General features: G+C 42.5%; 3 protein-coding genes across 9 annotated transcripts; 1 reads left to right on the top strand and 2 right to left on the bottom strand.

The window, feature by feature from the left end:
- Positions 1-171: 171 nt before the first annotated feature.
- tada3 (transcriptional adaptor 3) lies at positions 172-7,411 on the bottom strand. 5 transcript variants are annotated; one of them, XM_022238398.2, is made up of 10 exons: positions 7,247-7,411; positions 6,308-6,423; positions 5,171-5,370; positions 4,414-4,593; positions 3,674-3,935; positions 2,916-3,000; positions 2,612-2,726; positions 2,281-2,428; positions 1,625-1,818; positions 172-888 (listed from the first exon to the last, which is right to left on the bottom strand). In XM_022238398.2, exons 2-10 carry the CDS (start codon positions 6,396-6,398, stop codon positions 757-759), a joined length of 1,407 nt encoding a protein of 468 aa, XP_022094090.2. In that variant the 5' UTR covers positions 6,399-6,423; positions 7,247-7,411; the 3' UTR covers positions 172-756. The 5 variants fall into 5 exon arrangements, with proteins under 5 accessions (XP_022094090.2, XP_022094094.2, XP_022094092.2 ...); XM_022238402.2 differs by having other exon boundaries at positions 4,414-4,590; positions 7,247-7,410; XM_022238400.2 differs by having other exon boundaries at positions 7,254-7,410.
- pigv (phosphatidylinositol glycan anchor biosynthesis class V) lies at positions 7,152-10,798 on the top strand. Of its 3 annotated transcripts, none has more exons than XM_022238396.2 (4): positions 7,152-7,207; positions 8,405-8,587; positions 8,959-10,161; positions 10,314-10,798. In XM_022238396.2, exons 2-4 carry the CDS (start codon positions 8,498-8,500, stop codon positions 10,623-10,625), a joined length of 1,605 nt encoding a protein of 534 aa, XP_022094088.2. In that variant the 5' UTR covers positions 7,152-7,207; positions 8,405-8,497; the 3' UTR covers positions 10,626-10,798. The 3 variants fall into 3 exon arrangements, with proteins under 3 accessions (XP_022094088.2, XP_022094089.2, XP_086987094.1); XM_022238397.2 differs by lacking the exon at positions 7,152-7,207 and adding an exon at positions 7,423-7,529; XM_087130968.1 differs by lacking the exon at positions 7,152-7,207 and adding an exon at positions 7,536-7,768.
- A 234-nt stretch (positions 10,799-11,032) lies between these two features.
- Positions 11,033-20,587, bottom strand: plk1 (polo like kinase 1). Its single transcript, XM_022238395.2, has 12 exons — positions 20,284-20,587; positions 19,568-19,675; positions 18,397-18,513; positions 17,828-17,992; positions 17,340-17,488; positions 16,834-17,138; positions 16,133-16,288; positions 15,410-15,493; positions 14,873-15,026; positions 14,412-14,541; positions 13,682-13,795; positions 11,033-13,310 (listed from the first exon to the last, which is right to left on the bottom strand). The coding sequence occupies exons 1-12, from the start codon at positions 20,392-20,394 to the stop codon at positions 13,044-13,046; spliced, it is 1,860 nt and encodes a 619-aa protein (XP_022094087.1). The 5' UTR covers positions 20,395-20,587; the 3' UTR covers positions 11,033-13,043.
- Between the last annotated feature and the right edge of the window lie 489 nt (positions 20,588-21,076).

Below are 21,076 nucleotides of genomic sequence, written 5' to 3'. Positions count from 1 at the left end.
TTTCACCAGTGAACATCCAAAGCTGTCACACTTGTTACCTTACGGCAGTCCAGTTTTGTTTTTAAGAAATCACTTTTCTTATCAGTTTATACTTGAAAACTGCTTCAGGCAGACCCTGGGTAAACCTCAAGAGGTTGATATGTGAACAGATTTTTAAGAACTGGACTCTGGTTAAGATGCCTGTTTTCATTATTTTATTACAAATTCACAATACTGGTGCACTTTGAAGGATTACTACGAGGCCAACCTATCAACGAAAATGCAACCAATTTATACTGCATCCGAGTGGTTTCTGCTTCCGGTTCCAAATGAAAAATATTTCCCAACTTTACAAACTTACTGAGACGGCACTTTAACCCAGGAGGTTTTGCTAACCCAACCGAGTTTTACGTTTTCAAAAGCCCTCTCTGGAACAGGCTGGTGACAGGCTTGACCTTTGGCCCTTGAGTTTATTTTCTATAATACTGTTTTCTAACCCGTCCAGTCCAGAGCTGTGGTGCCGACTTCACATTTGGGAAACGTAATGGCTGTGTGTGTGCTAATTGTCCATGTGCTCTGATGCATGTTCCACCATTTTGGTTCCAACAACGGAGACACTCATGTCGCAACTCTATATACAGCTCTGGTCAGTCTTTGAGCCAGTTCCTGTTAAGACTCAAACATCAGAGTCTTCTGTCCCTTCACATAATTCCAGACAATAAACAGTCTATACCGACCATCCAAGAGCTACAACGCCGCATTGTCTGGTACCTCGACTCACATAGATTCCAGCTGCTTCACCAGTGCCTCTCTCTCCTTGATGACCTTCCAGGCCTGGTCCCTTTCCTTTTTAGTGGGCGAGCGTTTCTTCTGCTTGGCTGCCATGATGCGACGGAATGCATCCATTGCCTGAAACAAAAGTCCAATGATACAGTCTGAAGTGATACCGGGGAGAAATCTGTCGTGAACAATTCTACTAAGCCAACCTCTCGGCATCCTACACTCAAGCGCAGAGTTAGAGTTGAGCCCATCCACGATTTCACAAACGCCCATCCAAAGTCACTCATCAGTCTCAAACGAGGGCACTGATTCAGGTCAGTGGGGGGGACTTTTGAGAAATGTCCTCTAACACCAAGGGATGCTGTTATCATATTTTCAATGTTTTAATTTTACTGTTTAGTAATTTTTCAACCACATAGAAACTTCAAGCTCTTGGCTTCAATTACCTGGTGCAGTCCACACATCACCAACAGTAAAATCAAACACTCCCCATTTAATAAAGAAAGTCTACATTTGGCACAAACAGCCGACAACAGTCACTCTTCACACCTGGGCTCAATTTCACGAAGCTGCTTAACAGCAGAAAAGTCGCGCTTACTATTTGAAGAAAAAATTACTACCCTTAAGTACTATTTAATGACCGTGCTTGGTGTGGTTGTGCTTACAGTTTCTATTGCTAAGTCACTACAATAAGCTCCTTCAAGGTAAGGGTGCCTTTAATCCCGCTTACTACTTACAGTATAAACAAAGCTTGTTAGCATAAAAATCACGTGCTTCGCAATAATGACATAAAATTGGACCAAGGTCCAGAGTGCCTCCGATTTTAATCCTTTGTCCATCATGAAACAGTTTCTCTCCAATTTACTTCGTTATCGGCAGCTCTGAGTTTCTGTCGGACCTCCTGCCTTTTCATCTCCTCCTTTGCCAGTCGATATAATCGCATCTTCTGGCTGCGATTGTGTGCTGACAGGGCTCTCAACTCGGCTTGCCTCTTCTGAAGTTCTACCAAGATTTCATCGTCTGTGTCGTCGGTGACTGGGTCGTCTGCGTCTAGGAGACCTACGAGAATGATTTCATTGTAAAGTTAATTAATAAGCGTTAGAAACAAAACTATGTGAAGAAAACTTACCACTTCCATTCTGTTAATGGTCCAGACAAATTAACTTGTCCCTAGGTAATTGATGTGCTTGAAATTTACTTCAAAACGTAACAGCCTTCTCTTTGGGGTTTCTGGAAAATGAGGTCTGGTGGTTCAGACCAGCTACTTGTGATCATAAGGTAAGTGGTTCGAATCTAGCCACTGGCCATGAGCAGTATTTCAGCAGATATAGATAAACACCAGCCTGACAAACCCTCACTAGCTTGGGACAGACTTTACCTCTCGGCTTTCCTGACATTGGTTGCTCAATTTTAATATGGTCAAAGCCCACTCACCTTGCAGCATTTGTATCACTTCATAAGGGTTGCTTGAATACTCTTAAAAGTAACAACAGAAAAAGGTATTCTTGAGATCGGCTTTACCTAGATGAAGCAGCTCTTCCCGAAGCCTGGCTTCCAAAGCCCTGGTGTGAGGGACAGTAAATCGATTGCCGTTCTTGGGGGATATTCCATCTTTGCTGTCGGGACCATCACTCTGAAATGATGGCATCAACGTCTGCTGATCATTGATCTGTCCAAGCATATACACACTTACACTCTACGTGAAAATGACCACAGCGACACCGTGGTGTTCTTTTTGTTGTTGAAATTCTGGAACTAGGTACTTTCCTGTGAACGACATTCCAAGTTAAAATGGACTAGCAGAACTTGCAAAGCTACTGAATGAGACGATGGCAGAAATGTTGCTCCATACCTTGGGGGTCGTCTCTGAGATAATGTCCTCAATCGGTGTCATGATATTTTCCTCGACTAACGCTGAGATCAGGCGCTGTGTGAGTGGTCCAAATGGACAGATGTCCTCCTCGCGACTGAAAAAAAATTTAAGTTAAACGCACTCATGTTCAAACAGGGATAAACGGTAATTTGACAGCGTTTCATGTCGTGCCATCCGTCTTGGAGCACATTTTTTGTATGAAATACGGAACTAGAATGTCAATGATATCCAAACTCGACCGGATCCTTCAAAACCCACAGATAGAACAGGGTCATGCACGTACCTCTCTGCTTTCTTGAGGAGGGCCTTGGTCTCTTTACTGTTTGCTGAGTTTACTGAACCTTTCTTCTTCTCACCCATTTTGCTTCCTTTAATGGAAAGAGATGGCAAGATGGTACAATCCGTAAGTCCACACACATTATGTAACGTCCAAAACCAACTCTATACAGCCACAAAATTTGGGCACAATTGTATGAAACAATACATAAGCCACAAAATTCTCCTCTTATCAATATAAAATGAATGGAAAAATTACTAATATTATAATCAATGAAACAATTTAAAGTAAATGAAGCTCACTTCATAATGATCGAACAAATACACAGATCAGTTCAGTATTATCCTTGTGAAAATAAAGGTTTCCTCTGAAAAAGGACACAGGAGGCTGACCACAACTTCCTCCACCAAGAAGCTCCAACGTTCAGTGTAGGAAACTTGACTCTGATCATTCACTCATGCAGGCTGCTTATCCACACAGTCTATCCGCCCCGAGCAGAACCAAAAGAGGGCGCAATTTTCCTGGCAACATAGGCTCCTTTGATAGGAAATGGACTTCACTGGTTCACAACCGGCTATGAAATGCATGCATTGTGGTCGCTTTGCAACCAAGAACATGAACACTCCTCATCAACATGGTTCTTTTCAACCAATGACGGGGGCTTCTGCTCAAGGTGGATTAGGTGATAAACCATCTGTTTATCTCTAATCTGTCTGTCAGTCTCCCTTGTCCGTCTGTCTGTCTGTCTGTTTTGGGTGGCCCACCTTCTTTCTGCTCCTCCAGTAGGTCCTCCTGTGCCCATCTCAGGGCGTAGTGTTTCCCCAGGGGAGGGATCTTGAAGTAGTCCATGTCGTCGTCTGATGTCTTCAGCATGTCGTCCAGCACCTTTACATCTTCGTTGGTGATGTCCGTGCAGTAGGGCTCCACCGATGTCCAGAATCGATCTGGTGCATCATTGCGGGGGATGCGGGGAGCCAGTGGCTCAGCTAAGGGATCATCTGTGAATTCGTACTCCTGGAGCTTTTGCTGGAAAGAAATAAGATCTTTTCCTTTTTCTCGTTCCAATCTCAGTCCCTCGTTACTTTTTTCAAGGATGCTTTCCAATTCTTGGAAAATAAAATCCCCTCTGTGCAGAAAATCAACAGCAAAATTCTTTGCTTCTTAATTCACAGGAGCATTGCCCCTTATAAAGGAATTCTGGAAGCTACATCCTACACATTCCTATAAAAAACACCAAAACCCCTCAAATGACTTTACTGAATCTCAAATGGTTCACTACAAACATGATAAACAGCTCTCTTACAATCTATGGATGAGTTACATTTCCAAATGATGGCCTGCCAACGATTATTTAATGAAAGTTTCCAGTTAAGATTCAAGAGATTCTGAGAACTGAAGTACCATGGCCTGTCTTAGAATGAGCCACTAGCTTGAGGACCTGAGTGCAGGCATCTTGTACATGATAGCAATGTGGAGCTGTTTGAGGCAATCTCATCTGACTTACATGCATACTCTTTGCCTTGGGTCGTCCTGACGTGACAGGTGTTACCGTTGTTGCGGTGGCTGCCATCGCGCCCTGCTTGCCGCCCGATTCCTTGATTTTCTTGGGAGGTTTCTCTGGTTTGTCTGGTTTCTCCTCGACCCGGCTTCTCTTCCCCGACGGAGTGGTCGGCTCATCTTTCTGCTGGACCAAGACACAAAACACTTATCTGTTCTAATCAGCGTCATTAAACAAAATCAGAGTAAATAAAATCAGGGTGAGAAACTATGGCAGTAGTTGACAACTTAATCCAACCCAGTTTCCATGAGCTTTGTAACTGGGCTCTTCATAGGACAGTCCGTCTAGTTAGGAATTACAGTAAAACAACTGCACTGTAACGCTCATGTCCCGACTGCTAACAATTCGGATAATTGACTTTTTCTGGTACAATCGTGTCAACACAGCTTGGAAAATATTTTCCAATTACGAGATTCAAATAATGGATGCAGGACGCACAAACTTGAGACAAGCAAAACTCAATGTATAAAATGCCTTGGTGTTGTTTTGGGGGCGTGGCTGACTGGCACGGTGATAGGTGAGTGGGAGACTTTGCAACGCATGGTGACAGCAGTCAAACCAGTCCTTTCCTGCCGTTGTGCACGTGTTCAAAACTAACACACAGTTAGAGGCTGTCCACCCAAAACTTGCTGTAGTGACTTATGACTCATTTTGCTACATTGAATAACAACTGCAAATTGAGGAGTGCGCTGGAGTGGCTTACAGGTTTGCCTTTGCCGCTCGCCGGTGTGGGGGTAGCAGCTCCCTTTTTGTCTCGTCTCTCCAACCAGTCGATTAGTGTCTTGTTCTCTGTCTCCAGCTGCAGCATGCGTTTGGACACCGACGCCAGCAACGTTTCCAGCTCAAGTTGCAGAGTGTCCAACTCGTCTATGATGATACCGTCGTCGTCATCGCGCTGCAATACTGCAAGATAAGGACAACCACAACAGACATGATTTTTGCTGTGCTAAAGACACTGAGCTGGACCAAGAGAGGGTGCCATTTCTCTAACAACGGAAGCTCCATTGGTAGGAGCTTTACTTCATTGGTTCACGAATGACTATGAGATGCATGCCTTGCGTGCGCGTCGCTACCAACAAAACAAACACTCCTGACCAGCACTGCTCTTTTTATAAGATGAGAGGTGCTTCTGCTCAAGGTGAATAAACTCATCTTAAATCGAAAAAGCGGCCATAACTTACACTTGAATGACTCTCGTGAAAATTTTCTTTTGCACTCTACTTGATAAGCACAATGTTGCTCCATCATCTTATAGGTGCCGTCTGTCACACCTCAGCCATGGATTCTGTATCTTGATTGGCCGAGAGCTAGTCATGTGGCATTGGCTCTTTTTGTTATCTTGCATTCCACAGCCAAAAGATCTGTACCCACGGCAACCAAAGAACTATACACTTGACCACCGGCACTGTGTTCAAAGCATACTGGTGGGTACGTTGGGCATCACGCACAGTCCAAAGTGTCAACACGACAGAGCTGAATTCAAACATTTTATGAAGGGGTACTGTAGCCGGGAAAAGTGCTGGTAAATTTTCAACAACATTCTTAGAGAAATGGATGTACCTTTTATCTATTTACAATACACCAAATTAATCAGCTATTGCTTGAACCAGGCAAATATATCTACAGACAAGGCAGAAGAGGCGTTCTATGAAAAACACTAAAAGCTAGTGGTGCAGTAAAGCTAGCCTCCCTCGGTGTTCGGGGGAGCATCATCCTGATGTTTCTTCCACCATGATGCCGAGGGTGGCTAGTTTCACAGCACCACTCGAAGCACTCAGTATTGCATATTCTACAACACGGCTTCAACCTTTTCAATTTCTAGAAGGACTCCAATGATCACCTGTGGTATATCTAGGACAGGATTTCTCGTGGTCAACAGGAACAAATTCCTGAAACTGCAGAGGGCAATCTTTCACCTCGGTCATCTTCATGGTTGCTGAATGGTCCTACAAATGGCTGAAATTACAACAAAGTAGATTGCAAACTTGGAAATCAAGTTCAGTTGGGAAGGGGGGTGGCTATTATATTAGTGGTAAGTGCTTGAATGAAGAATTTGGTAACAGAAAGGGCAAAACTGGTAAGCGCTGCAGGAAAAATATCTGTTTTGCCACAATGCCACCTCTGATTGGTCGATCACATACTCAGACTGACATATCAGGGTGCTTTGTGGGGCACACAGTGTGGAAACAAGTCTTAACTTGACTTCACCATGCTAACTTGTTTATTTCACAAACATAACAAACTTTAAGACACAATCAAATTGAGAGTTCCATATATGGACGCCACTTGACACCCTCCGCACAAACCCTTTACCCTATGAGACTGGTCTGAAACAAGTGGTTTTTCAAGTCAACGACTTGGTATCTTCCCTCCCAAATCATTTTTAAATGGAACTTTTCTGGACACGTTTTGCTCTCTAACATGTCTGATGAATATACCTTTAGTATACTCATGGAGAAATAAAACATTTCTCCATGGTATACTCTGTCTGAGGCTATAGGTTACTACAGCTACAGGGAACCGGTGTCTGTTTATGGAACTCTCTCCTCCTAGCCACAGAGCCAGGATTATGAGTTAGAAACCCACCAGAAATGCACACAACCGGTGTTATTATTTGTGGTTACGTGCACAAAATCACAGCCCCCCCCCCCAGCAGGCCCACAGCCATGACGGCCAGCTGCACAGCTCCCCCGGCCCACAGCGCCCCCAATTTTTAGCGCTAGCGGTCGACCACACACAGGTACGTAGGAAGAAGATTTGGTCTCAAAATACAGCCTACCGCCCACATATAAAGCTATATCAGCGTCTGTCACAGAGGAAGTCTTTCCACGGTCGGCTATACGTGATGTTGTTTTCAACTTGATGGAAGATATGACAGTTTTAAGCTGTAAATCGGGCGCGTGGATGGGCAACCTCGCGCTGCAGGATAGCTCATGCTTTGTTGCGAGAATTAATGACCTGGACAGCTCGAAATCATGCATATGCATGTCCTAAATCGAGGTGACCTTTACACTTTGACCAGCGCAGCACTGCATGCAAGCATGGCATGCAATGGTGTAAACGTAAGTGCAGTGTAGGGATCGCTCTCTCGCGCAAGACCCTCGAAGAATATTGGGAATATTTTTGGAAATTGGTGATAGGCCCATTGTTTGAAGTTTTGTGAGGGACGGTTGTTGCACAATTCACAAATGGTCAAAAAGAGAGAGGCCATGCATCGGGTGTCACTCATGGCAAGTGGAAGGCCAATCCAGGTCCCTTATTCATGTTAATGTTATTTCGCCACTTACTGACTTGACAACAGGTGACATTAAGAACCTGGTGACTATACGGTCACACACGTTAGGTTTATTCTTGCATACCTCGTTCTTCATTAATTCAGTGCTAGTAACAGTGTTCGGAAAAAATGTTGCATCCTGACTCCCCTTCAGCAGTTGTGTACAAAGTCTCTGGGGAGTGCAGAGAATTTTCTAAGTTCCCAACAACATCGGCAAATGTTTCTCAGTCCAGAGTTCGTGTCTTTCCAGCATTTCTGTAATGACTGACTTTTATTGAGATGATACATGATGAAAAAAGTGGAGTCAGGATGCAACATTTCTTCCTCAGACTGCGGTATATGGAATAGTTGAATATTCGTCCTTTTCTGAACAAGCGTTGCTTTTTACAAGACCCCTCCACTTCCCTTATGTCATGATTGTTAGGCCTACCTAACACTGGTTACTGTTCATGGTCAGATTGTACCATATATGTTATCCCTACCCTAGCAGAATTCTAGGGGTTCGTCATCCACTACGCTCCCACGTAGAAGCGTAGCATATTACGAACACCCGAGTTCCAGGGCTTTGAATGTGTTACATGTATTTGTTAAAACTTTTTGTGTTTGTGGAGGGGAAATAAAGTAAAACAATGTAAGCGAGGTGCCTTTTTCTTTTGTTTCTAGGTCCACTGTGATGAACTGACAGGATTTCAAGACTGCAATCATGACCATGATGTGTGATGACTATTGATATTGTGTTACTGACACACTGACATCATGTTCCCTCGACTCGTTGTAAACCATTCCTATCCCATTAGTGTTGCTTTTTTTGCTCTGCTGTCTCGGTTAACGGCTATTTTGATTCAGGTAAGATTTCTACGGCACAGTTGTCATGGTTGTGCCTAATCTGAGCCTCTCAACTCTCATGTTTGCCACAGCTTGAACATCGGATAAATTTCTAAATGCTGGCTGTTTTCTGCAATGGTTAGCCAAACTAAGCCACTGGCCAGAAATGACAGTGAGATTCCTGACTGGTTTGTAGCTGTCAGCAATTGCTATCACATCAGGTAGATGCTCACTGATTGGTGGAAATGAAAACGTTAAAAATGCATAAATCTTGAATAATCATTTGCCAAATCTGAATGCACATGTATTTTTATAGATATTATAATGTCTTTTCATAGACAGAGTCTAGCATTGGTATGATGTTGCCAGAATGACTTGTTTTCTTTTGGCAGGTTGCGTTTGCTAATGTACTACCTGACCATCAGGCCGATGCATTTCATCTGGAGCCTATCGCAAACCCCTCAGCATCCGACAGATTTCTCCATTTCCTCCTCGGCGGATATTCAAAGTGGGATGCCTCCTATTTCCTCCACATCGTCCAGCACGGATACACCGAGACGCAGATGTTTGCATTTTTCCCGCTCTTCCCAAGCGTCGTCCGCATCTTTGCAGAAATCATTGTGCTCCCGTTACAACAGTTGTTATCCTTGCGCATGCACTTGTTTAGCCGTGTTTTGCTGTCTGCTGTCACCCTGAACATCTTCCTGTTCTCTTGTGCGGCAGTATTGCTGTATCACCTCGGAGTTCGTGTGCTGTCCTGTCAACGGCTCGCATACAAAGCAGCGCTGCTGTTCTGCATCAACCCGGCCAGCGTGTTCATGACGTCGGCGTACACAGAATCTCTTTTTGCTTTGCTGAGTTTCGCAGGGATGCTGGCGCTCGAACATGACAAACTTTTGTGCTCTGCACTTTGTTTCGCATTCTCGGGTGCGGTGCGATCCAATGGCATCATCTCAGTAGCGTTCCTCTTGTACTTTTCAGTGAAAAAGGGTGCTGCCTTATTCAACGATGTTGTTCAATTCGAACGTAAAGAAAGCAGACTTAAGGCAACTGTGTTGTGGAAGATGACATGTTGTCATCTTAAGGACGTTCTTTGGATTGCATCTGTACTGCCACTATGTTGCATAATCTTTCTTCCATTTGTCTTGTTCCAAATTTACTCGTTTATGACAATTTGTACCAGTGAGAGTGACATTGTGTCTTTCGTGACCAGTTATTTCTACGGGATGACGATACCTGTGCTAGACCACGCACCATCATTTTGTCATGAGAGCATGGCGATACCTTACACAGCAATCCAGTCTCAGCATTGGAATGTAGGCTTTTTGAAGTACTACGAACTGAAACAATTGCCCAATTTTCTACTCGCATTGCCAATGGTTGTCCTGTGCGTCGATGCAGTCGCAACATACTGTCGGAAGAGATGGCAATATGTACGCGTGTTGGGGTTACTGGAGACGCCGCAGGTGCAGTTGGAGAATAGGAGAAGCGTGCAAGGCAGGCCGTGGCTTGGTGTGTTCAGCAACAAGTCGTTTGTGTACATCGTTCATTTAGCAGCACTGCTTCTCTTCGGCATCACCTCTATGCATGTACAGGTAGGAACAGAAATTTGTTAATTTTTTTTTTTACATGCGGGAGTGTTGGTTGGTGACAGAACACCCTCCGTGCTAGTTTTCCATGCTAATGTTACTTCATCACAGTAGGTTCGCTGAATTTTCAAAAAACATTTCCATGTTTGGCTTCACAGGTGGTCACCAGATTCATTGCGTCCAGTTGCCCGGTGGTTTTCTGGTACGCGGCTTATGTGACAAGTGACAAGAGCGAAGAAGTCTGTCGGCCTCGTGAGGAACAGGCCCAACACCAAGACACTGGCGGTAGACAGAACGTTAACGGATTCGCCGGTAATGACTCCTTGTTGGATGTAAGCAAGAATGAATTGATACTGCAGTTTATGAGATGGCGGGAGCAGCGTGTGGGCACAAGGCTTGTTTTAGGCTACTTTGCTGGGTATTTTGTCGTCGGTATTGCCATGCATTGTAATTTTTTACCATGGACATAATGACGTTTGTTGTACATAGAATGAGATGCTTATGGTCAGTGCAATGGTAAGGAAAATTTCCTGAGGTGAAGGATGGAATTTTCTATTCCATGAGGCTTTCCCTGCAAATTGAAGTTATAAAACAAAAATTTGACTGCTTCACGTGGCAAAATAAAACTAGCCTCCCGAGTTGATCCGCTGAGCTTTTTGAAATTTGTTGCAGATGGTGTGAAGTGGGTCAGAGAAAGCCAATGTTACTTCAAGAGTTGAAGCAATTTAAATTTTTTTAAACACCTCGTACATAGATTCATTGCAATTTTAAAGCTGTTATTAACAATCATGAATCAATGCATGCCTTGTTTTAGAGCATCTTACGACAGATTTGGCTGCAACTCTTCATATAAAACACTGCAGAGAACAAGCAAATATTGATCTTCAAATTGTTTTTTGCCAATCGCAAAGCTTTTTAATACACTACAAATATACATGCCAATCCTCAGTCCTCAAAATTTTCAGTAGTTACATGTATGCGTGCTGTGTTGGTACAGTCCTCTTGAACAAAATGACACACTGAAGACAGTCGGTCCGTACAGAAACCTGTTGATTGGCACCGACCGTCCCTCAGTAATTTGCTTTCTTGCAATAAATGATTACGTACAAAAAGGGCCTATAAATCAATCAGATCCACTTAATTTGGCTCATGAGTTTGGCCCTTCCGTTTCTCCACAGACCAGAATCCAGTTATACAGAGCTGGTATTGTTGCCTCTGAGTTGTTCTCTATATTTCAACAAGTTTGTTACCAGCATTTGAGAACTTCATGTTAGTGGCATCACGAACTGACGTATTGTACGCCAGTACGTTGCTTTATGCTGCAACCAACGATATGAATGATAGTTTGAACTGTGAAACAGTATTTACAACTGAAGAGCTATTACATACATGTACATAGGATGCAAGTGCTAAAATTCAAGATTTAAGAGATTCACTTTTGAGCTTCTCACAAGAGCAGGGAATTTCTTAAGTATCAATCTTATAAATCTAGTTTTGTTCCCATGTCAATATTTTTTATAACCCTCCCCAACAAAAGCAGGTGTCATACAGGTGTACCCTACGTTACCTCAAACAAGAATGTGTGACTAATTCACAGTTTGTCTGATAGAGTAGCAAATCACAGAACACTTTAGGACTAAATGGAGTTTATTAATCTTATTCTATAGGATCTGGTCACTTCTTTACTTCTGGTACTAGAAATTAAATCTTCAGAAATGTCCTTGTCACCAAAAATAAAAGCAAATTTCACACTCACAGAGCGCCAGGCGACAGCATCTTCCACAGTGGATGTGGCGTAACAATTGCCCCAGAGTAACATCTGAATACGTGTAATTATCTTATGCATTGTTCACTGACGAGATACTCATTCCATATTTATATAATCATCAGTAAGCATAGTTTTATACATTTAGGATATATAGGTCAACATCTATATACAGTATATGACTTTCAAATTGTTTATTTTTTCTACATACTGAAAATTTCTTAATATCAGCAAAACGCTTAATTTCCAAACAATGCTTTCTATTTCCAAGCAATGCTTTCAATTTTGAGAGAAGAAAAATATCAACCCACACAATCCTGAATTCAAAACAGGATTCCGGGATGATTGAGAAAAATTCATTTTCCGACTTATTTGGCTTGCGGGAATCTTTGAAGAATGTGGATGCAATAGAGCTGAATTCTAGAACTTGATTTGAAAGCAACTGAGAAAAATGCAGAACTTATAATGAACTCAATTTCAGTTTTTCGACGCGAAGTAATGAAATCCCATGGTTACTGGAATTGACAGAGGTCACAAAACAAACGTTTTTTGTTGACAAAATCAACTTATTCATAATTTCTCACTAGTTTGATTACCAAAGTCAAACATTCCTTTTATGGGGCTGTCTTCCAAGCATACCACCCTCCTTTTCTCACCCGAACCATTTTTTTTCTACTTTGTTTTTATACATTCACAGTCTAGCTGCCATTGTGAAAAAGTTCCGTTTACCTCGAACAAGTAAATGTCGCATGCTACGTCTGTCATTTGTGCTACATAGTGCAAAGGTCGACAGACTTTTGATGTGTCTCTCTAACATATTGGAGAAACTCTTGCTCAGATGGTAACTCCTTCAAAAAGGAACAACAGATCAATTACTGAATAGTAAAGGGTACGAGAGAGTTTGGCGCATGGACAGTCTTAACCTGACAAACATTAACAGCCAGCAAAAGCTTGCTTGGACAGTGTATTGTGGGCCACATCCAGATTACTTGGCTATGGCTGACTGTGACACACAAGTCTATAGGAAATGACCGCAGCCACTAGATAAGGGCTACCTATAGGAGTGTGTTTTTGTGAGTTGTAGCCAAGTAATTTTGACACAGCCACGTCCATTGTGACTTGACTATCTGATGGTCTGCAAGGCACCTTCCTTGGTGTTCACTGCTGACGTCGTTTCCTTGTGGGGTTTTGCGCTGTGCGTCTTTGGTGCAAGCAGTCTCTCGGTCATGATGCGAGCGTACTGCAGCCTGCTGGCCAGCTCCCTACAGCAGCCGCACTTCTCAATCAGGCTCAAGCGGTAGGTGCGGAACTGACGCGTCTCATCGATGTACGTGACGGCAGCCATCAGCGGACACAGGATGATCTTGGTGTGGTCTTGGAAGAAGTTGATCTGTATAAACCAAACAATGTGGAAAACATTCAGCAAATTGTAGGCTTCAACGATGACATTATTTCCATGCCCATTGGAGTATTTTTTTTCTTCAAGACAGATCATCTCAATGTGGAGATTTTTCTCTAAAATATACCTTCAATCTGTCAAAATTGAACTTCCGTTTCTGTTAGCATCTGATAGATACTTAATGCGTACAGAACTGACCAGCTCAAATTTCTCTTTGATCTTTCCGCAAAATCTTAACCTTTTGTTTCAATTTAGTTCTACTATCCAAACTTGACAAATCATTTATATTACGCCTTGATGGGTAATTTTACCATCTCTAGTTTCTGGACCACCGTGAACGGAAGTACATAACATCACAGTACCTGTAGAGTTCCATTGTTGAGATGCAAGACGATTGCACTGCGGGTCCTAAACCAAGTCCTGAGAAACGGCAGTCGGGCAAGGTTGTCAGATTCCAGCTTCACTGCAGCCCCTGTCTGTGAATACAGTTGAAATGTACAAAAGTAACATTCAAGTCGAGAAATTTGGCCACAACTTCGGACCAAGAAGCTGTTGACACCTGCAAAATGTATCGAGTAACCTGAACTGTACACGCACAAGCTGCATTTAATGCAATCTCTGTGAGCACGGCAGAGAATTTACACAAAGTAGTGTGTACAGATGAACAACGAAAAGTGGAAAATGCAGTCTTAAGGTATTACATCAATGGACAAAGAGGCCACGACCAAAATGCTCTATGGTGACTACTGCAAGTTTCATATAACTGACTGTAGCCAGGTTTTCTTGAGGCTTTTCACACTGGCTGAACGGGTTAGAGCAAAGAATCTGAATGGCTGTGTGATGATGTGCGTACTACTCCAAGATTGGTGGAGATGCCTCGATCAGTACACTGCATCCACCTTGAGCAGAAGCACCCCCTCGTTGGTCAGAAAGAGTCATGTTGGGTCATTGGCAGGAGCGTTCATTTTGTTATTGGGCGTTTGTGAACCAGCAAAGTGCAGTTCCCACTAAAGGAACCTCCATTGTTGGGAAAATTGCGCCCTCTCTTGGTCCCGCTCAGGCCTCATATAGGTCATAAACATGTTACTGTACCTTGAGTAGATGCTCGCTCATGTAGTTTCGGAAGTACTTGAGGAGGGTGACCTTCTTGCGCATGCTTTCTGAGAAGCTGTCAATGCTGAAGAATTTCTCGGTTCCATCTCGCTCGATGTACTCCATATCTCTGGAGGAGGAAAAAGCCATCAACTCGGGTCTTAACATTTCTCATCAACTGATGAAATCTAAAAAGAATTTTGAAGCAGTAAGCAAGGAAAGCCACTGAGCAAGCAAGAGCCAGTTCAGAATATTTGGAAGGGTCATGTTGTTCCCACTAAACTTATTACGTTCAATGCTTGCTGGTCACTTTGTTGCCGTGTTTGTTACCCACAAACTTTCCTTTTTTTCTTGTCAAACAAATTCCAACATCAACAATGATGCTTAACCATTACAGTCTCTTCGATGCCTTTACACGGTGGCCTTTTAAAAGCCCACAATGTGCTTTTCAATCCACTTACTCTCCATTGGACTGCAGCAAGAGCTTGGTGGAATCGTTGAAGAGGACACCAAAGCTGCCGTCGCTGAGCTGGTAGCCGAGGCCGTATTTGTCGGAGTAGTCCACCCACTTGCTGATCCACAGGACGGGGGCCGCTGCTGGGTCCTCGGCGTCATCTTTGCAAAGGAAACACACTCAAGTCAATTCTCTTTGTAATGTCATCCTCTCAGGATGGCTTGAACACCAAGAAATGCCTCTGACAAATCATCACTTTCTGAGCCCAGTGTTTGGATTGTCATTACAGGACTTTTTAAAATTAAGATGGCACTATGGTGTACATGCATTGACTCGTCTCTTTATAAACCTTCAGAAGGTGTGAGTACTTCAGAGCACTTTAAGAACATCAAAAAAATCTTTGCGTAGCATAAAGTTGAATGAGCAAAGAAAAGTTGGTAAGATAACACACAGATCAACTTTTGAATCAATTAAAGGGTGTAAACAAACATGCCGAACACTAAAATAAGGACATGTGTCAGCCGTATGCAATAATCTCACTCACCCATTCTCATGTCGACTACCTCCGCTGGTTTGCAGTGGACGACTGATACCAGTTGACTCAGGAGGTCCGTCAAGTAACTGCATTCTGTGAATTGAATCAAAACCAAATCATACCATCCATTCAAACAAACTTGCAATGCAGTTAAAATGGAAAAAAAAATTACGTTTAGTTGCAAACTGCATGGAGTCCAAAGTTTCTTGGCCTGAAATTGAACACTTACAGTTGGAACATCTTTTCACCGGGAGGATTTTAAATTGATTAAAAAAGCTAACATCTGCATCCTCACCAACTGATTCCTACGCTATGACCAGATCAACAGTCATCAGACACAATTTAACCCTAACAATCCCTAACCAGCCCAACGCCAACACCAGGGTTTGTTGGAATCTGTCAGGGTGATTACTGCACTGGTATACTGCAGAGTTGTAGGTGGGATTTGGCATCCCACAAGTAAACAGAGAAACACTGTTTATGCGAACAGTTTACTGTAATGGTGTTAAGATTTTCAAGGATGAGGAAGGTTGCTAGGAAATCACTCTGGGGACTTAGGAAATCACTCTAGGGACTTAGGAAATCACTCTGGGGACTTAGGAAATCACTCTGGGGACTTAGGAAATCACTCTGGGGACTTAGGGTTGGTTATTGTATAACATGCAAGTGTTGAAGACTTTCGTACCACAAATTTCTTGGCAACCCCAGGTTCATATTTACAAGACCATTTACCTTCTTCGGTCTTTGCAGACTGTACTCTTGCTGTTGGGATAGACACAGCTTGATCCCTGCCGCTCGCTTGATTCTCACTTTGTCCTTGGAATGGCTTAGGCAGGGTGCCCTTGTGGAGCAAGTCCATGCCTGCCTTCGTCGGGGACGCATTTTCGTCTGTGTTTCCAAAATATGAACAGATTTTTTAGGTAAAACAAGTGAAATGACAAACCTATCTGATTACTTACAAGGAGTATTTGAAAATCTGAAGATTAAACCCTAGCAAGTTTGTGTTTGTACATGTACCATGGTCTAATAGCTGTTAGATTGATAAGCAACACACCTGTAACCTTCAATTATCCCCAGGCCAATTCATGGTCTCAGAGTTCAAGTCTACCTGCCACCCTAGGATCCAACAGTGACACTGTTTAAAACGACTGGTAACCATTTCATTGGAAGCGCAGGTCGCCGTACCCCCATGCAAGATCCGGCAGATTTGTGCACCTGTTACCCACGTGTTCATTCAGCATGGTTAATGTTGCAATGTTTCAATGTAACGAGGTTGAAAGGAAAACCTCAGTAAACAATGTTCTTCACATTGTGGCTATGAGGGTTTGCTCTGTGGTATGCCTGGTAATTCTTTCTGTACTTGCCAGTTTGCAAGGGTGGTGGCATTAAGTATGTAACATTTGCACCGTCTCTTACAAACAAGCCAATATTACCCTTTGCATTGATCTCCTTGAGTGGCTTCCGAGTCACCAATGGCGCAAACCGAGGTGTAACCGTCAGGCACGTAGTCGGCAGCTTTGGAGGAAGGTAATCGCTGGTGAAGAAGGTGTCCTCAAGGAGGGAATCAACACTGGGCCTCTCGTGGGGATTGTTCTTCAGGAGACGCGAGATAAGCGAGCGGGCAGCGGGGGACACCTTGCACGACGATGGGATGCTGTACTCGTTCCTCTTGATGCGGAGGTATGTGTCCTTCAGACAAGATGTTTCGAATGGCGGCTTGCCAACCAGAAGTGTGAACCTGTATCAAATTATGAAGTCACATCACTTGCCATGAAATGACAGATTACACCTAATTGCTTTTTTGGGGCGAAGCAACCTGCGGCAGACAGGCATCCCATCCGAGGGAATAGAAATATTCTCAGTCATTTCATGCCAAGGAAGCAGATAAACACTGCCCCGATGAGCCAACTTGGCTCGGACCAGACTTGCTTTTGCTTACATGATGCATCCCAGGGACCAAATGTCCACCTCGTAACTGTGTCCTTTCTTCGCCAGGACCTCCGGAGCGATGTAGTTGGGCGTCCCACACAAAGTCCTCTTCCTCTCCCCCTCTTTCTCAATTCTTGTTGCCAGGCCGAAATCTCCAAGCTGAGGACGATGACAGAGATATCAAGCGAAGGTTAAAAACTACTGTTGAACACCATTTTTATTAAGGTCCTTGGGACTTCAGAGTTACGTTGCTCAAACAGGGACCTTCCAGAATTGGAAACATATACAAAAAACTTTGGGATGCCAAATTTATCTTTAGAGAAGCAAGATGTATCAATTAACAGTGCTCTTATTACCGGTGTTTAACTGTATATGGATAACAGTAAAAACAATCCCAGAAGTGGAGACTATAACTCCCAATATGTATTCTTTTCTAGGTGCTCCCTGAATCCTTAAAGGTCTTCTCTACTACAAGTAATTGTTGAAGGAACTGCCAACCTTTAAATCCATTTCGTCATCGAGGAAGAGATTGCCCAGTTTCAGGTCACGATGGATGATCTGATTCTTGTGAAGGTACTGCATTGCCAAGACGGCATGACGCATAAAATAGCGCGTCTCAGGCTCTGTTATGGCCCGGCGACGTTTGTGCAACTCCATCAAAGACTGAGAGAGAGAGAAAGACAGAAAAATATTTGAAAAAAGTTGACAAGCAAAATAGGTCTCCGTCACATGCACTTCAAAAATGAGTAGTCTTTACTCGTAGTCACGTATTGTCTGTCACGCTGCAAATTGGAGTTAATATTGTGGAGAGAAAAACATTGTCAAGGGAGTTGAAAAGCGTTGAGTAATCAAACTGGGAAAGGGCCAAAAAATCTTGGCATCCATGTCAAATATTCTTTCAAACCAACAGTTCCATCAATGTCCTTGACAAAGAATGAGAAGTCAACTCAACATGCCAGACAGCAGAAATATCAGCAATGCAATGTACAAAAAAATTTGAACTCTTACAAATATGCAAGGTTTTTTTAAATATGCAAAATTTAACTAAAAAAAATAAAAATACCTACTCTTCTTCTGCAAAGTTCCAGAAGAATGTAAACATTATCAGTATCCTCAAAGAATCCGTGAAAGCCCACAATGTGCTTGTGGCTGACGCTGCGATGTATAGCGATCTCCATCGACATCTAAAGAATGAAAATCAATGGCATTACATAAGGGCGGGTCCAAATGTTGCGGCTGTGGCTATGGAAGTCACCGGCTAGTGACTTCAGCCATTAGACATGTATGTCACATTTCCACTCCCAGCCACATGTCAATTTGGACATGGCTAAATAACTCATCTTTGTGACATATGTGATATGCTCTAGGAAAACCCATCAGATGACACCAAACCCGTATTGAAGATCATTCAAAGATAGTCCCAAAAGCAATTTTTTTGACTTTTTCAGCCCCACTTTGATAAATTATATTATCGTTCTATAAAATATGTAATACAAATTCTCCTGTTTAATATCTAAAGTGCAGTTTGACGACAGGTAGTTAAAAGGCCATCACTGTTTTATGGAATTTATTTAGGTATGTCATTGAAACAAACATCCTCAAAAATGCCTGTTTAATGTTACTACAACTTTTGTAAAGTTTTAGTCAAGTTGTGTCCGATATGTACCTTGGGGAAATATTCAAATAAACCTTCCAAGCTAGATTTCTCAAAATGAGGCCAGCTGGTCTTTCAAATTTTATGGGAGGGTAACTTGAGTTTGTTGACAACCTATGATTGTAAATAGAGCTGTTTTGAAAAGTGCAAAGCTTGCCCTTTAATTAATTTGATGTGTCAAAAATAAAAATTTCACCAGGTGAAGGGTTTTCCCAGAATGCATCAACTAGTTTGGCGACATACGCTTGCATATATGAGGGGTAGGACTGTGGCATCACCCGTGGCATCTGTCCAAAGTTACATGCCATTTGGATAGTCTCAGCTATAGTTTGTGAAAACATTCTTTTTTTTTTTATAAATGATGGTTACTTGCGCCAGCAGAATTTTGCCAACTATAGTTGGACCAGCCAACCTACAGTGATATATGGTTTGGACCAGCTGATGTGAGTTGATGTTAGGGCATAACACATATGAACCATAAATTGTACAAATCCTTTTTATAGACAAATTTTTTTTCGGGCAATAAACTGCTTATTTGGAAATGGAAAACGTAGAAAAGTTGCCATCTGCAGAGCAAAGTTGACCTTTTCCTTCTGGTGGGGTTTAACCAGCAAGTTCTTGGACACAATTTTGCCTGCATAGGTGGTGTTGGTAGCAACATCTATCAGCTCATAGCACTTGGCAAATCCTCCCTGTAATAAAACAAACAAATATGAGAGATAAATGTTATAGGCCTAGGCATACACATCAAGGCCAAATTTGAATTGCAGAAAAATTTACCTCCGGCCCTACATGGGAAATTCCCCACTCTTCACCCAACTTTCTCAAAAGACCTGTAAGGCTGTAAACTCACATTTAAACATGTTTTTTAACATACAGTACACATGTATTTATTTCTAATCACCATGATCATAGAATCAGAAATAAAGTCAGAGCCTAGGCCCTATGTCCTTATCCTGGATATTTTACAAGCCCATCAGCTGATCATGCCAATTCTAGCCTAACATTAAGTGATGAAACATGCTGAATTAAAACTGAAATATGTTGTGGACAGAAAAATATGAAAATATATAACTTGAAAGCCTGTTTAGCCAAATTAATAAACTGCAGTGCTGCTTGTTGAAGTGGACACGGTTGAACACGAACTTGTTAAAATCCCTCTTCTTTTTCATATTTGTGTTTTTTAGCCTGGGCCCTAAATGTTTTTACCCTTTTCACTTTCCAGCTTCTTCTTCATGCTTTAAATTATTTTAGGTCAATTTGAGTTCAACCTAATTTTGAAATATAAAGCCTTTCTTACCTTCCCAAGGAATCGGCCTTTCTTGTATTTTTTCCCAGACCTCGGGTCGACGACGAAATCGGGAATGCATGCATCTTTCACCCTCAAATCTTCCCTTGGTCGAGCCGACATGTTCGGTTGTTTTCGTGGAACCTGTAGACAAAGTCACGGCGCTACGAATGGATATTTTGTTTGAATTCTCAGTTAACTTTCTGCACGAAATGTTCACCGAAATCAGAGATTCAGACGTTAGTGTGTGCAAGTCCGCACTCTGAACATTGTTTGAATCATCGATCAATATGTGTGCTATGAGTGCTCAAAACGGCCGCCTTTAAATGCCCTTCTTTCAATTGGTCAATGGAAGTCACATCTCAACGCTGATTGGATAACGTCGGGTTTTAAGAAGTTACCTTTGACCCTTACGTCATCAACGAAGTGGGCTTTAAATGTCGCTGGTGCTCGATAAGTTAACGTGAAATGTACGAACAGTGACTTACCAGTGAAATTTATAATTGGAGTTTTGCATTATGCATGAAGTACAAAAAATGAAATCGTTGAAAATGTTTTGTCTAAGTTGATGGCCTATTTCAATCTTGTTGACGCTGCAGTTTACATTATAAAATAAGGCCCAAAAATGGTAAACAGAAGAAATAATTATAATTCAATAAAAATTCAAACGCAGTCATTTTTATAAAGTTATTTTCAAATGAAGCCGTACGCGTTACGGCCGCTGTCAGTGGCTTCAAGATCCCTAAACACACGTGATATACACAATCGTAGCCAGGTTAGTTGGACTCGAGGCTAGGGGATCGGG

This window comes from Acanthaster planci, linkage group LG21 (genome assembly GCF_054643075.1).
Source record: "Acanthaster planci isolate LZ-2023a linkage group LG21, COTS_SCS, whole genome shotgun sequence".
NCBI classification, from domain to species: domain Eukaryota; kingdom Metazoa; phylum Echinodermata; class Asteroidea; order Valvatida; family Acanthasteridae; genus Acanthaster; species Acanthaster planci.
This window is presented reverse-complemented; position numbering and strand designations above follow the sequence as displayed.

What these genes read in the sequence shown, in the direction of transcription:
- tada3 (XM_022238398.2), bottom strand. Translation starts at nt 6,398, where the DNA reads ATGAAGATGACCGAGGTGAAAGATTGCCCTCTGCAGTTTCAGGAATTT. An exon ending in CTGTCCTAGATATACCACAG is followed by an intron (nt 5,371 to 6,307) that starts GTGATCATTGGA and finishes CTTATCTTGCAG; the next exon opens with TATTGCAGCGCGATGACGAC. An exon ending in GGAAGAGCTGCTTCATCTAG is followed by an intron (nt 1,819 to 2,280) that starts GTAAAGCCGATC and finishes TCATTCTCGTAG; the next exon opens with GTCTCCTAGACGCAGACGAC.
- pigv (XM_022238396.2), top strand. Translation starts at nt 8,498, where the DNA reads ATGTTCCCTCGACTCGTTGTAAACCATTCCTATCCCATTAGTGTTGCT. An exon ending in TAACGGCTATTTTGATTCAG is followed by an intron (nt 8,588 to 8,958) that starts GTAAGATTTCTA and finishes TTCTTTTGGCAG; the next exon opens with GTTGCGTTTGCTAATGTACT. An exon ending in TCACCTCTATGCATGTACAG is followed by an intron (nt 10,162 to 10,313) that starts GTAGGAACAGAA and finishes TTGGCTTCACAG; the next exon opens with GTGGTCACCAGATTCATTGC.
- plk1 (XM_022238395.2), bottom strand. Translation starts at nt 20,394, where the DNA reads ATGTCGGCTCGACCAAGGGAAGATTTGAGGGTGAAAGATGCATGCATT. An exon ending in GGTAGTCGACATGAGAATGG is followed by an intron (nt 15,027 to 15,409) that starts GTGAGTGAGATT and finishes TCCTTTGCAAAG; the next exon opens with ATGACGCCGAGGACCCAGCA. An exon ending in TCAACAATGGAACTCTACAG is followed by an intron (nt 13,311 to 13,681) that starts GTACTGTGATGT and finishes TGGTTTATACAG; the next exon opens with ATCAACTTCTTCCAAGACCA.